The following is a 16783-nucleotide window of genomic DNA, read 5'->3' as shown; positions in this document are numbered from 1 at the left end:
CATTCACTGACAATATGTCTAAGTGTTTCCAGTCTCCACACAATACGAAAAGTGTCTTTGAGATGTTATTTGTGTTGTTCTTTATTCTGAAAGCTTGTTCTTCATCAGCCCCGTTTTAATTTCATCCCTGATTATCCCAAGTATTCAATGAATAGACATTCTGAAAATTTTTTTCTTTACACTCCCAAGTATTTGCATTCTTTCACTGAAACTAAATTTACTAGCCCAAAACACTTCATTCACTAATAATTTCCTGTTTTCTATGGATTTTGACAAGTTTTAGTTCTTTGTATAGTGTCACAAGCCTTGCTCAATTTTTATTTTCTCATTTTGATTTCTACACACAAGTCACTAAAGTGCAAATTCATACTCCCCCTCACTACCACAAGAAAAAGCAAAAATAAAAGAATCTTTAAAATCTTTACCTGTGATTGAAAAAAAGACAAATAAAAACTATCACACAACAAAAATCATATAAATTGATAAAGTATTTATTTTTATAAAGAAAATCATTTTTAAGTGATTAATGGGAATTCATAGGCATTACGATGACATAAAAAGCTGACTTTAAACTCGATTTCTGGAGAGCTATTTTAAGAAAGTTAACTAGTAATGACTAAGTTTTTCCGATACACTCGCATCCACATGTTAAGAATGACTTTCTAAAAACTTTCAAAAGTTAGAATTATTTGGAATTATCTCCCTTGTCCTTCAAACTATTTGCAAAAAGAGATCGTCAATCGTCAATTCGCCATAAAATTTGATCATTTTTTTTTAATTAAAATAAAAGTAAAATTTCATTTTACAAAACTAATGCTGTAAGAAATGTAAGTGAAAAAGTTTTAGGCATAAATTACAAATAAAACAAATAAACTTAGACTTTTCCTCTATTTTTGCCTTCAACTTTGTATATGTACATGTGTATACTGAAAATATGCAGGATAATAATAACAGGATAAATTTCAAATCCATACAATTTCCAAAATTGATAATTTTATAAAATAATTTTTTCAAATTCATTTAATCTTACAGTTCTGAATTTTTTTAGATGAGAGATGATTGTTTGTATTATTTGGATTAGTGTTTTCATCTTGAGTGTTATTTGCACAATGTTTCGATCAATCCAACTTCCGACCTTCTTCAAGTGTATAAGGTGCTGAGGTTTTGTATTTAGGTTAAGTTAAAAATAAATATCCCCTAAAAAAAATAAATAAATAAATAAATAAATAAAATAAAAATAAATAAAATCAATGACAATCTTAAATAAAACACCAAAGTATATTATTTCTACATTATTTATGAAAAAAAAAAAGGGCTTAAAGTTTAATTGGTTAATGGATCTAATTAAACTTTAACCCCTTTATTTCATTATAAATAATTTAGAAATAATATCGCCTAATGTTTTGCTTGATATTATTATTGACTTTATTTTTTTTGTGTGTGAATTTACTTTCAGCATAACCTAAATAAGAAACCTTAGAAGTGTAAAACTAAACCCTCTCCATTTCCCTTTCCAAATATGGTGACTTTTACGCTTGAAAAAGTGTAGAGGTTACATCAATCGAAATGTTGTACAAATAACACTGAAGATAAGAATATCAGTTCAATTAATCCAAATACTACATTCATTCAATCTATCATTGAAGTTGTAAAAAGCAACACAAGACACACTCACCAAATTAATATCTTCTTTTTCAACATTACTGCAGACAAAAAAAAAGGTACCCATTTTTTTTTTTTTTTAACATTTCCGCATTTTTGAGATAAAGATTGGTTAATCATATTATTTGAATTCTTCGGACTGCTGTTCTCATCTTGAGTTGCATTTTCTCAACCTTTTGGGCGATGTAACCTCCGACCTTCTTCATGTGTACCATCTCAAACTCGGGAATGTTCCTGTTGAACTCGGGAATCTGGACGGAATTTCGAACAGAACCCTTTATTTATTATATGAGGGTAGCGTGTTCTCGTTCTATCAGCCATGACTGGATAAAGGTCCCAAGTAATTTGCAATTGTATTTTTCGGTCGCCCACACTGAGAATTGAACCTTCAACCTTCAGAGCATATCACTTTTACAATTGATTTTTCCAAGTACTCTAGCCACTGCGCTATGGGTCCTTGTGGACAGTTTCAGTATGAATTTTGGGAACCTTAACCATATTTTATTTCTAGTTGTAAATAACACTATTTATTACTGATTAGTATTACTGTATATATATATATATATATATATATATATATATATATATATATATATATATATATTATTATTATTTACTTATTACTGTATATATTATCAATAATTAATGGTTTCCATATCGTCTTAAATTCTATACTAGATCTTTTTTTTTTTTTATATATTCTTTTTTTGAGCATCAACAGGAAGAGAATTAGCCAGTGGGTTGACATTTAGATTTTCTCATTTTATTTTGTAGTAATTTGCTAATGATTTTTTCAATTACCATAGAAAGTGGGAGAAAGAGAGTATGTATGATAGAGAGAGGTGGTGATAGAAATAGAGAACACTCAAGAAAGAAACAGAAAAGGGAAAGGTGATACACACACTTAAACTCTCCTGTTTCGTTGTCCTCTACCACAGGCAACATCAGGACTTAATTATGCAAGTCAAACTTAAAAGAGATGATTACACAAATAATTTTTTTTCTAATTTGAAAAGAGATTAAACAAATGTTTAAGCCATCTTAAGAAATTTTCTTCACATTTTCTGTCTTATACAAATTCTCCGTGCATGGCTTTCGCCTTCCATTTTTCGTAATGCTTAAAAAAAAAAAAAAATCCAAATTCATTCTTGCAAGCAAACAACTGTCAAACCGTCAATATTCATCAGACCCCTTTTCATGAACCTGATCTTTAGATTTCATAAAATTTCAGGCCAGGAGGTTAACTAGACCATCAAAACACTTTTTCATTGTTCTGAACTAACCAATCGTAACTTACTTTTCTGAATGCTTGAGTGTATTTGCTTGTTCTTGCAGCAAAAGAGTGCAAATTAAATTCTAAAATAATTTCACATAAAGTAAGTTAAGGAAACTTCTGCCATTATTAACTAGCAGAGCGTTACCACTGTCGACCAAGAAAAGAGTCTCTCAAGCATTTATACACAGTGTGATGACGTATAGAAGAGGAAAAACCTGACCAGTGAGAGTTGAGGACATGCGTTGCATGTAAAGAAATGATATAAGAATTGATACAATGGATGTGTAACAGGAGCCTTAAAGATAGAGTCTTCAGAGAAAGATTAATTCTTGACAATATAGGCAGATGTGTGCAGAAGACTTTAATAGTATGAATATGGACTTCTTGGGTTAGTACATGTAGAACAGTTGAGGTAGCAGGTCTAGTCCAGGGGGCGATAATGTGGGTTGAATCATGAAAAATGATTGTCGAAATTAGTAACATATCCAAGAATTATGAAAAATGGTGAAATGTGAGTTATTTGATTGGTGTGTTTGTAATGAAATAAACAGCCCAGACAATGTACCAAAGTTATTATTTTAGTAAGAGAAGGGCGATTATGCTGCTTAAATCATGAAAAATGATTGTTGAAATAAGTACCATATCCAAGAATTATGGGATTCAACGAGATAGGTCCAAATATATACTAGCAGAATACCCGGAGTCACCCGGGATTGAATGAGATACATGCAAAGATATGCTAGCAGAATACATAGGTTCCTGGAATCGAATGAGATAGATGCAAATATAAACTAGCAGAATACCTGGTGTTGCCTGGGATTGAATGAGATTGACTGAAATATATACTAGCAGAATACCTTGTCGCCCAGGATTTAATGAGATTGATGGAGATATATACTAGCAGTATACCTGGCATTGCCTGGGATTGAATGAAATAAGTGAGGATATATACTAGCAAAATACTCGGCGTCACTTGGGATAGAATTAGATAGGTGGAAATACATGTTAGAAGAATACCCTGCATCGCCCCGGATTGAATGAGATAGGTGGAAATATATAAAAGCAGAATACCAGGTATCGTCTGGGATTTAATAAGGCAGGTGCAAGTAAAAACTAACAAAATATCTGGCATTGCCTGGGATTTAATGAGATAGGTACAAATACAGAATAGACGAATACTTGGCATTGCCCAGGATTGTATTAGATAGCTGCACATGTATACTAGCAGAATACCCAGTGTTGCTCAAGATTGAATGAGATAGGTGAGAAAATATACTAAAAATATCCCCGGCATTGCCCAGGATTGAAGGAGATTGATGGAAATATATATTAGAAGAATACCTGGCATTGCCCTGGATTGAATGCGATAGGGGCAAATATATACTAGTAGAATAACCAGCGACGCTCTGGATTAAATGAGGGTGGTAGAATATAAAGTTTGTACCAGAAATGGCTTAAACAATTTTCTATCTGAAAATTATTTTATTTGTGAAGTCGATTCTGGATATGGCTTAAACAGTTTACGATCTCAAAATTAGATTGATACATATATATTGTTGGTTTTCTATGAAAGTTTACTAGGCCAGTTTCTGTAGGGAGTGATCTATATTTTTTTGAATTTTTTATATTATCATCCGGGAATGATGTGATGATTGTAGTGATGGGTAGAAAGAAGCATGATTATGTTAATTTTAAACATGCTCTTGAGTTCTCTTTTGGGGGTTCGGTTGGAGAGAGTAATGGGGTCGAAAAGTATGTGAAATTGTTTCATATATGTATTTAAAATACCTGCCTTAGTGTTGGTAAAATTATTTTAAATATGTGTTGTATATTACCCGTCCTTGCAAAGGTAGAATTATTTCACATACATACTGTAAATTACCTACATGTAATATCCATCCTAGCTAGGTAAAATATTCTTTTGCTCAAAATAGCAAATGATACATAGACATTAAAAATTCCTCTCTCATAAAAAAAATATATTCAAAATCAAATTCAATTTTCTCATTGTTTATATGATCCCCAGCAATGTCGGGTAGCCCCACTTGTCTATAATATAAATCTCACCTATCTTTTTAAATGTAAGCATGTATGTCTGTCTGTATAAAAATTTTGACAGAGGCAATGGATTTTCACAAGATCTGTATCATTTTGAAGCTCGACCCTTCGGCAACAAATATCGAAAAATTTGCTAAAAACATTAATTCCTTCACCCTCAACTGGGCACTTTTCAACAAGGAGGAGGGGGTTCGCTTTTTTCGCCGATATTTTCGAAAGTCGTCCCCTCTTTTCAATTGACTAGCCTTAATTTAAACCTTTGCCACTTCCGGTTTGGCGATGGACGCAACGGCAAAGACGTCACACTTTTTTTCCACATACTTTTCCTCCTTCGCAGTTCGAGTTTGAGCCTATCTGCCTACTACCACTTTTTTTTTTTTTTTTTTTTTTTGCTCAACACACCTCCCCCCCCACCCCAAAAAAAACACGATAGCTCAGGTGAGAAAATTTTAGTCTGAGAAGTATTACTTAAAAAATTCTTTATTCTTTAAAATACTTGGATGCATACCATTAAATGAGTACTTCATAAACCCGGATAATTTCATGAGATTATCCTTGGTTTTAAAAAGGATTATCTGCCTTTGTTAAAACAAATCTGAAATCAATAAGTAAGCCAAGGAAAAGAATTAGCAAAGTATTAAATCAGTTTCATAACATGAATCAAAGTGCAAAACATGATTAAAGCTGACCAGCAAAATACAAAATTACTTAAAATAAATAATAATCAACATCCTCAGCTCTATAATAAAGAGCAATGTGCATATTTATTTCCTCATATCATCATCATATCCAATTTGATGGTTTAGCTTGGTTGTTTTGTTTTGCAGCATATAAACCTTTTTTTCGGGTTATTTTGGTAAAAAGTTTTTTATGCTAAAATTCTTTCTGTCTTCATACACCCATTTATGGTGCTTCATTTGATTGTTTGTAGAGCAGGGATCTCCAAACTACAGCACACAGGTCAGATCCGGCCTGCCAAAATCTTTAATTCGGCCAGTGGAGCTTTTATGGAAAACGTAAAAATATTCATAAAGATTTTTTAATGAAAATATGTGAAAATAGTGTGGTGGTTTTTCTTTTTGTTCAGAAAATGATTAAAAAAAATGAGATTTTGAAAAACCAGTTTCACTAAAAAGCAAAGCTAATGAACAAAATAGTATAAAATAAGTCCAGGTAATTTTTTTTTTTTTTTTGGCCCGTGTAAAATGTCAGCAATATGGCCTCTCCGTTTGAAAACTTTGGAGACCCCTGTTGTAGAGGAAAAATATTGTTTTTAGCTTTGCAGAACATGCTTTTGCAAAGGGGAAGAGAGAAAAACAATAAAATCAATGTTTGATGCATTTTAGGTCAGAAAGCAGGTATCTTCAGCCAGCCTGATCTAGTGGCACCACTGTCCATTCTACATGCTAGCAGATGTTAGGTGGCTTTTAAAAATTGACTTCCAAGATAACCTATCTCTGACCATAACCTGAAATGTGACTATTTTGTGGGGAAGACATTTCCTTAGTTTAGGTAAGATTTTTATGTGCTGGATGATTTTTCCGACACCAACCCAGATGAGGATCAGTGCTTTTATCAAGACACCATCTTGCGGTATGTACAGCATAATCACGGTGACACACCAGTTTCGGTTAGATCACTGAAGTTAAGCAACATTGAGCCTGATCAGAACTAAAATGGGTGACCATTTGGGAATTTTAAGTGTTGAATGTGCTTTCCACTTATCTCTGCATTGTTTCCAGTCATCTAGCACTTATCCTTGCCACTGAATTCAAGAAGTGCCGATTCAAGAGGTGTGAGTGGGGATTGTGAAATCCTTGCTAGACAATTACATGTGCTGCTACTCTTACAGGTGGTATCTGTTGTCTCTTAAGAGTAAACGGAGGCATCTGTGCCTAGGTGATTTCACCTGGCCCAGATATTTATACATACATTTATACATCTATAATATAAACCTCACTTGTATGTTTAAATGTATGTATGTATGTATGTCCGCCTAAAACTTTCAACAGAGGCGATGGATTTCATGAGATTGGTTGCATTTTGAAGTTCGATCCTTTGGACAACAAATATCGAAAAATTAGCCAAAAACATTAATTCCTTCACCCTCAACTGGCCACTTTTCTACAAGGAGGGGGTCACTCTTTCTTAGAACTTTTTATATACTCCCTAGATTATAATACCTCCGATTTACGAAAGGAGGTCGTCTATCTTTTATTTCAGCAACTTTTATGTTACAAAATTCGCGCTGTGATTTCATTTTCTCTACTACTACTACTGTGTGATGTTTGACCTAGAAAATCACACGTTCATGTTCATTTAACCACCTACTTTTTTAAACGTTTAATTTCACCCTTCCTCACTTCTCTGCCCATATAGCATCGTGGTAAGTTGTCAGGCTATTTGTCTCAAGGCTTCGGGTTCAAGCCTACCTCCCTACCATTTTTTTTTTTCTTTTACATCTGGGCAATGCTAGTCTATAAATATAAAAGGCAAAAGTGGCGTGCATGTTTTTGTATGTCCAAGAAAGGCTTTTTTCGGGGGTCTCACGAGAGGGTTACTATGGTTTAGAACTTTTTATATGCTCCCTAGATTATAATATGTACGATTTGTGAACGCACGTCGTATCTACATTTACATCGACTTTTATAAAATTCACACTATTCCTTCTTCTTGTGTGTTTGTTCAGCTTTTTTGTAAAAAAGTAAAACATATCGGAAGCGAAGGCAGCATCCTGGCGTTTCATGCTGGGACGTCCAGAAAGCAATTAGTTTTGATCAATGTGGGAGAAACCCCTCATATCAGACAATTGCTATTCATTTGGACACTCCCTTTTTTGTGGGGAGTTGGTTTTCCAACATCGTGGCGAAACAAATAAATGAAACGGTGGAAAGCTAAACTGGCCTTCAGCCAACATTCGTTTTTGCACCTGCTAGCAAGTCAACTTTTTGATTGACATCGCTAAATTTGAACGCTTTCCACTTCCTATGGCTTCTTAGCGTAGCGGTAAGAATTAATGTTTTTTTTCACTTTCTTTCACGGGTTCGAGCCTGCCTACTACTAACACTTTTTTTTTCTTTTACACCTCCAAACACCCGGGCAACACCAGGTTCCCCCAGCTAGTACTATAATATTCACTATTGATGGTTATTACTTTCTCAAGCTAATTATTGAACAAAATACCTTGCACATGTTTGCATCTGTGGCCATTTTGAATGGTTTTCATCTGGTGCTGTACGATCAACTGCCTTTTAATTTGACTTTGAAGTGGTGGATTAAAGTTTCATCGATTCTCACATATTGATGCAAAACCTCTCTTTTTTTGTTGCATTGAAGCAGTTCCAAATAACACTGAATCGTTGATGCATCATCTTCCTTGCCTGTGAGCAAACATGACACCCACTTTGAAAATACCTTTCTCATCATCGCAAAACGGTTAATATGCTACCCTCTGATATCTTCAACTCCTCTGCTATCTCACGCAACTTCAATTTACAATTTGCTAAATTGAGTTTGTGAACTTTTCTGATATTTTCCGGGACAACTGCTGAATTTGGAAAACCAGAGTGTTCATCATCATTTGTGTTTGTATGACTGTAATTAAAGTCAGCATTCTACTTCTTAACTGTTGTTTCTGAAAGATCAAAGTCCGAATAACACTTATTAAATCATTGCTTTGCTTGAACAGTATTTTTCCTCATCAGAAAGCAATGCTTTATCAAGATACAAAATTCAGATTTTTTCACTGTTTTTAAAATTGTGATAGTCTTATGTAGTAGGTCGAAACAAGAAAGTATTTGTTAGTTATTCATTTGTCTGTCAATCTAGTTATCTATTTCTGTATCTATCTATCTAACTGGAGAGATAAACATGAGATGAATATGAAGAATGTTGATAAAAACCTGTCAAAATATGACAAAGCTAGATCATAGACAAGTTTAGCGGAAGTATCTTATCAGCTGACAAGATCTACGTCTGAGTCACGTGGATCAGGTTAGCTGGAGATCATTGGAGTTAGAATTTGGTTGTTGAGTAGAGTGAACGCTTTAACAGGTCATCCCTCCTTCACCAGGGAGAGAGCTGACGTGTTTTAGAATGGAGACCTAGAATTAACCACTCAAGCAAAGATGTTCACTTTCCATTCTTCTGCGATCGACACCTGGAAAGTGAATGAAAACTATATAAAATAAATCAGCGTTCTTGAAAGTGATTGAATATTCATCCAAACAGGTTCCAGCCTCCCCTCCAAGAAAAAGATACGTTCCAGGTGGACAAAGATTAACGGCACATGAAAATAAGGTATGTCGAAAATACATGTATGACACACACACACACACACACATACACATATATGAACATTTAGACGATCATAGAATTGGAACATAAATTTAGACGATCATAGAATTGGAACAATTAGAATTGGATCATAGAATTGGAACATAAATTTAGACGATCATAGAATTGGAACAATTAGAATTGGATCATAGAATTGGAACATAAATTTAGACGATCATAGAATTGGAACATAAATAGACCGCAACAACATAACTTAGGGTTCAGATAGTGAAGAACCACCATAGACATTTAATGGCACGTATACACATCAGGATGAACCTTCGTCACAAGTACATATCACGGTATGATTTGGTACCCCATTATACAACATATGGTGCTATGGTATAAAGTACACAACAGACCCCTTTTTTGGTACCCAAATATATAAACTTCACTTAAAACAAATTGTAATTTGTAAATTAATAATCCAGGCTCAAATTCTGATCTGCACTATTTGATGGTTAGTACTTTGTAAAAATCATATGTTTTTTTTTTTCAGTGATACCATCTATATGTCAGGTACAAGACTTATTGAGTAATGTGTTAGGTAAAAAAAAAAATGTCTGCTTATATACCTGACAAGCAAGATATGTAGATTGGGATTTAGAAATATCAGTGTCCGCATTACAAGCAGTTTTCATTGTGCTATGCCATTACAAATAAAACTTATATTGATGTCTTAGGATCTGTTTATATAGGTTTTATTTACTTACATAAACACATATGCAGTCTTTGATGTTAAATTTCAAAGAAAGCTTTTCATTGGTTTATAATTTATTTATTTTTACTGTTTTTCCACCGCAAACAAGGCACAGTGTCACTAAGTCGTAAGGAGATACTATTTGGGATCTGAATTGCAGGGATACTATGTAGGAAGTTGGGCAACGAGATGGGAAGAAGCTATTTTGTAGTATTGTCCGGGAACCAACACGTAGTTTCAGTCGCAAATTAGACAAAGAATAGAAATAACTTCAACTTGCTTTTTCTTTGTAACAACATTTTCGCATTGTTATGGCCATAACGTCACCTATATAATTTTCTTCTCAAATGTCATTCATGCCTTTAATGCGATCTCAAACATTATTCACACCTCTTAAGTGATCTCGAATATTATTAACGTCTCTCATATGATCTCCTTTTTAAAGTCTGCATTTTTCCCTAACCATTAATGCTATTTTGCATGCATCCACACTATGTTTCAATTTGAGTAGATTTTTATGGCATCTAGGGACTTCTACAGTGTAGTAGTGGGATTTTTGTTTATGTTGTATTTTTTTTTTATGAAAGTCACTACAAATATAGCACGAAGTTACTTGCTAAAAAGAAGGAAAGATGAATTATGCAAAAATTGCTTCTTTGAGCAGCTCTTTTCATCATTTAATTCTAATTATTTCCTCAATTCAATCCTTATTCTCTTTGTGAAAAGAGAGTTGTAAGCAACTTAATGTTTTTTATGCAGTACTTGTTAAGAAGAAATGCATATAAGAACTTGGGTGTAAAGAAAATATATTTGGTTGGCAAGGCTATTGCATAAATAACATCAAACTTGTGAAAGTCTGAATAATCCAAATAATACAAATTTAAACGGATTTATTAAATTTAATGATTTTTATGAAATAAAATAATTTTAATGAATTTTCTTATGGTATTATTCCAATAAAAATTTAGTTTAGATAAAATAGACATTTTTATAAGTTTATGACATGCTCAAAACTGAAACTTTTCTTTTCTTTTTCAGAGGACAGGCTGCAAATCAAATGATGCACTGCGAGCAGAAGACCAGGTCATACATAAACTGATGATCAACAACAGGAAGTTTATTGTGGATATAAATTTTCAGAAACCAAAGTGGAGACATAAAATTATGTACGAAAGTAGAAATAAATTTATTTATGTTTTTAATTAAGGAATAAACTTAGAAAAAAGTGAAAAAAAAAAAGAAAAAATATAAAAACTAAATAGAAAAGACCTTTTCTAATTAAGAAATAATCAAAACTAAAAAAAAAGAGAAAAAGAAACGTAAACAAAATAAAGAAAAAATATTTTTTAAATCAGTAAAGAGCAAGAAAAGTAAAATCGAAAAGTGCTAAGACAGAAAAAACTAAACAAAGAAAAAAAGGAAAAGAAAAATATGTAAACAAACAAAAAACTAAAAAAAGAAAGAAAAGCAAAAAAATTAGAAAAAGAAAAATGAAAAGAGAGATTGAAATAAAACTTAAAGAATAAAAACTAAAAAAAAGGAAAAAATTAAAGAAAAATAAACTAAAACAATAAAATATTTAACAAAAAAAAAATTGCATAAAGAAAAAGAGACGAAAGTCAAAAAATTTAAAATTGTAAACAAAAAGCAAAAATTAAAAAAAGATAAAGAAAACAAAAGAAAAAGAGAAAAGAAACAAGAGATTAAAAAGGAATTAAGCAAAAAGATATAAAAATTAAATAGAACAAAAAAGTATACAAAGATCATTTGACCTTCAACCAAACATTAATATTAAGCAAAAAACTTAAAAAAAAAAAAACAAAACAAAAAAACACCAAAAATGTTCCTGAAAAACCTCAAGCAGAAATATGGCTACGTGCACCATTTTGTGTCTCGTGTGGTCGTCATGCTGCTACTACTTTTCCAGATCTTCATCATTAACCATATTCTTGCCTATTACAACGGAAGCGACAAGTGGTGGAGCCTCCTGGTCACAGATACCGTCTATTTTGTGTTATTTCTCATACACCTTTCTTCAACTTACAGAATACTTGTCATCAACAGCCATGACAAAGCAAGCCAACCCAAAATGAGGTTCCCCTGGGGTCCACTTGCCTGGGTTATCTACTCTGTGGTTTTATGCAGCAAATTAATAATTATCTTCACAACTTTTGCTCCCCGCATGGAGGATGGAGCCATAGTTGGTGCAAACACTCTACGAGCCATGGTCGGTCTGACTGCAGTCGTGTTTTTTTTGCTACTCATGTCGCACCTACACAAGAGCATCAACCCTGTCCTCAGGATGTTTATCTTTGGCATTGGCGCCACGGTACCGATAGACCTCCTGGACACAATGGACATCATGGAACTCTTATATGACGCTGAGGAAAACAGAATGATAAATAGTAGTATGTTGGACATGATCCTCTTCATAATTGTGATAAATCTGCTCATCCCAGTCTTTCCACTATCGGTCGTTCACATTCCGGAGATCCACAAGAAGAAAATGTTCGGGGGACTTATGATCACACAAAAGGTTATACAAATTATCGTTATCAATTGCCTCTTCATGGCGGTACGTTTGATTCTCTGGCAGCATTTCGGCAAAACGTTTTCGACTTTCATAGTCAAGAACGTGCTAATGATAGGGATACTTAGTTACGACATAGTAAGCATTATCCATGAGACTAAAGAGAATATGAAGGAAGAGCCACCAAATATTGTCTTTGAGAAAGGAGAGGTCTACATTTGAATTAAAAGTGTAGACTAATGCCATCGCATTAACATCGACTATAATATCGCTATTTCATCATTCAGCTAGAAATCATTACAAAAAGACTTTTTATGTGACCACTTGCCAATTGTTACATTCATTATTATTTCTTTTGGAAAGTGTTTTCTTTTTCTTGGATTAAGGAAAGATTAAAAAACAGACAGAAGAAAGGTAAAACGAAAAAGAAAAGATAAAAAGAAAAAGGAAGAGAAGAAAAAGAAAAGAGAAACGGAGGGAATAAAAAAGAAAAGGGAATAAGAAAAAGAAAAAGGGAATAAGAAAAAGAAAAAGGGAATCAGAAAAGGAAGAAAAGGAATAAAAAAGAAATGAAGGGAATAAGAAGAAAAGGGAAAAGAAGGGAAAATAAAGAAATAGAAAAAGGAAGAAAGAAAAATAAAAGGGAATAAGAAAAGGAAGAAAAAGAGAGGAAGAAAAGGAAAAAGGGAAGAGAAAGGAAAAAAGGGAGAGAAAGGAAAAGAAATATCAGAATAATTTGAAATATTTACTTTTTTTCATCATAATCTTCATTACTGTTTATATTTTATCATAATTCGAATCAGAAATGAAGAGATATAAACAGCTAAACATAATGTGAACATGAAAAAATATATCTATAATTAAAAAGATATGTCCTAATTTTTCCCACCCGGCATTAGCAGGGATTCTTTTTATTTTCATCTTTTTGTTTTGTTCGTTTTTCTTTTTTATGCATTATGTTCATGCACTGTGCCTTTTGTTTCCTCGTTTTTTTTTTTTTTTAACGATTTTTTTTTTAAATAGGATTTTAAAAGTTGCATTCAATTGAACAAACTTGTTATAAAACTATAACTAATTGTCCTTAAGGTAATGCTGTTTTAATCTACATTAAAAAAAATCAAAAAATAGCTTTCAAAACTTTCAATCTTTTAATACATGATAATTTGATAAGAATTTTAAAGCCAGTTTTAATTCGACAATTTGTATGCTTCCAAATTCGTTTCAATTTTTTGATGGGTCAAAAAGTAATTTATTCCTTTTTTATGCCCCCCCTCCCTTGCCAAAATTTCACAAAAAAAAACACTCGACTAGCTACAGCCACTATATATGATTTCCCCCACTCTCTATTGGTGCCTAAATATAAACACGGATTCCATGAACAAAGCTTCTTTCCCAGAATTGCCCACCTTTGGAACACTGTTCTGCTGGCATGCTTCCCAGCTGAATATAACATGATAGCCTTCAAATCCAATGTAAACAAGTTCCTGTAAAGCCGTTCCCATAAATAATCAAATTCTACCCAGTTTACACAATAAATGATTACTACACCACCACCTTACATTAATTAACTCTTATCCTCAAGTGGCCTTCGGGTGATCACAAATGGTTATATAATAAAAACTGAGAAGGTTATCGTTGTTGATTGATGATTTGGGCCCAAGAAGAATAAACCCATTGAATTCTCATGTTTGCATCTCCTTCCTAACAATCAATAACCCGTAACCATCATCAACAATAAAGATATATTGTTATATTTTCATATATAAGTGCCGTCATTCTTTTAAAATGTACTTCAGTTAATAAACAAAAAAAATTTAAAACAATTATTTTGGAATGTTTTTTTTCAACATTTCTTTTTATGGTTACCTTTACAATTTCTGTTTCCACTTCATTTCCTGTTATTCCTCCCCATGTCAGGAATTTTTTTTTAAAAATAATTAGCAGGGTTACTCGGCATTGCCCGATGAAAAAGTACATCTTTCTATTAAAATTTCAATTTCTCTACCTTTTTCTGTCTGTCTATCTTTCCTTCTCTTCCATCTTATCCCTCCTTTCCTTAATCCTCTCTTTCTTCTCGACCCAATTCCTCTCTAACTGAACACAGACAACTTTCCTTTATATAACAAATTCGAGGAATGAGACTACATTTTTTTCCAAATTAATACATAACATTGAAAAAAAAAAAAAAAAGATCCTCCCTGACGAAACCTGGCTCAGTTGATCCCCAGAGAATTAATAATTTTTTCTAAATTTCAGATATTATTCATCAATGTTGATCAAGAATATACCAACCTCATAAGTCTTTGTTTAGTAGTTTGTGACTTTTAGATGGACATACCAACATACACACACAGACAACTACCCCTTATATAATACTTATATAATAGATAACATTATTATCTAGAAACGCCCTTCTTAACATGGGGGGGGGGCATCCTTTATCTATTCTGCACTTTCACTTAACAATAAACAAAAAACATCAAATCAATATAAAAAAAAAATCAATGAAAACAAAGCAACAACCGGAAGTGAAGTGGAAACAGTAAGAAGAAAGATAAGCTTCTTTTTAAATCTTCAAAGAGTGAACCTAAAGCTCTTCAGACAATGGAGTTAAAACAAATGCTAATTGTCATTTACATACTTATTTAAATTATTATTTATTTTTTTGGCACTAGTGCACTTTAACTAACCAGAAGTATTACTGTCTTTGTCGGAGATATGTGAATGCAGAACACATGATTTAAGTGAAAATTGAAAACATTAAAGATTTTAGATAGTTATTATAAATAATGACTAAAGTTAAAAAAAAAAATATTCATACATATCAAAATATGAAGATGAGGTATACATCGAAAATTCAAAGAACATAATACCACAATACCATCCTTGTTTGACACATTATATTGGTAAATAAATAAGTTATAATTGAAATTGTTAAAATCTTTCAATACTGTCATTATTCTTTTCCCTTCTGTAATATACTGTACGGATTCAAACTGAAATAAAAGCAGTGAAAGGTTTATTTAAAAGAAGAAAAAATTTAAGGAATCAACCCCTCCTTTCCACATCAAATGTAAACATTTTGTCGATAATGTTGAACCTCCTTGCCATGCCCGACCCACCTGCCACTGTAAGCAAGACACCTTTAGTGAGAACCCCCTTTCCTCTTTCACACACTCTCTCTCTCACTCCCCTCTCTCTCTCTCTGAAAGGTAGTTGGTAGCAAATAAATGGGGACCCGTTATTGGTCAACCAACAAAAGGAAGGAGAAGAAAGAAGGTTGGGCGGGAAAATCGAGGAAGTGAGGAGAAAACAAGATTTGCAAAGCCTTCTGGATTGATGCTGCTGTTGGGACAAGGTGTCCTAACTGCTTCGTAGTCCCACATACCATTAGTAAGGTTCTACAACATCTCTACCCTAAGCCATGCACCTACATAATGCATGCAGGATGATAGGAAGGGTAGGACCGTTATAAGAACTTTCAGGTCAAAGAAAAATTCCAGACTACAATGAAGTTTTACGGTATATCAACCTCATGACATGCGCCGAGTCATTTACATGAGAGTGATGAGAAAAAGGAACCGATTACGTGGAGTTTATGTGTTGACAAGTTAAAAGGAGAGAGAAAGGAAAAAGAAGAGGGAAGCGGAAATGTGAGAGTTATATATGACAATATGCTCATATCCCCAAACTTCATCAAGGACTATTAATAGCTGTTTCATTTTTTTTCTTATGTGCAGATAAGTGTCCATTCCTAATAACCCCATCCGTACCTCTCACCAGTTTGTAATTCCATGACGACATCCCTACATTTTTGCTTTCTTTTTTCTTTTCCTTTCTTTTACTTATTTCATTTTATATAGCAGTTTGTATTGTCTAGATTTCAGTCCATTCGAGCCCACCCCTCTGACTCATTGAATGCTGTGCTGAATTTCAGTGATATTAGAATATTCATATGAATAAAAAAAAACTTTTGTATATTTTAACGTGTTGTGTCATTCTTGCCTTTTGTTTGAGTCATTAAAGGTTGAGTGAGGATTATCCAGGAACCAAGACCACGTATCATTTAACATTGTGACGTAGTGTCCAATATCTTTTTTTTTTCTTTTGTGTTATAGGCAGTACAGAGGAAAGGTACTCATCACACAATCAACGATTCTAATCAGGGAACAATTACCCCTAAACTTAGCCTCTCCCAGCACATAACACTTGTCTCATGCCC

At 33.0% G+C, this 16783-nt stretch overlaps 2 protein-coding genes across 5 annotated transcripts in view; one reads left to right on the top strand and one right to left on the bottom strand.

The window, feature by feature from the left end:
• The window catches only part of LOC145279793 (uncharacterized), a 43506-nt gene extending 30260 nt beyond the window's left edge, over window positions 1–13246 (top strand). For both annotated transcript variants that reach the window (XM_080131122.1, XM_080131121.1), the window contains exon 2: window positions 11070–13246. In XM_080131122.1, the coding sequence (XP_079987248.1) occupies window positions 11872–12783 (912 nt within the window). In that variant the 5' untranslated portion in view covers window positions 11070–11871 and the 3' untranslated portion in view covers window positions 12784–13246. The remainder of the gene's footprint in view (window positions 1–11069) is intronic.
• The window catches only part of LOC145279791 (regulator of MON1-CCZ1 complex-like), a 162487-nt gene that overhangs the window by 78465 nt on the left and 67239 nt on the right, over window positions 1–16783 (bottom strand). The gene's annotated exons all lie outside the window — the stretch shown is intronic.

This window comes from Euprymna scolopes, chromosome 7 (genome assembly GCF_053919585.1).
Source record: "Euprymna scolopes isolate OS-2025 chromosome 7, ASM5391958v1, whole genome shotgun sequence".
Lineage (NCBI taxonomy): Eukaryota > Metazoa > Mollusca > Cephalopoda > Sepiida > Sepiolidae > Euprymna > Euprymna scolopes.
Note: the sequence above shows the minus strand (reverse complement) of the source record. Positions and strands in the feature narration are given on the sequence as shown.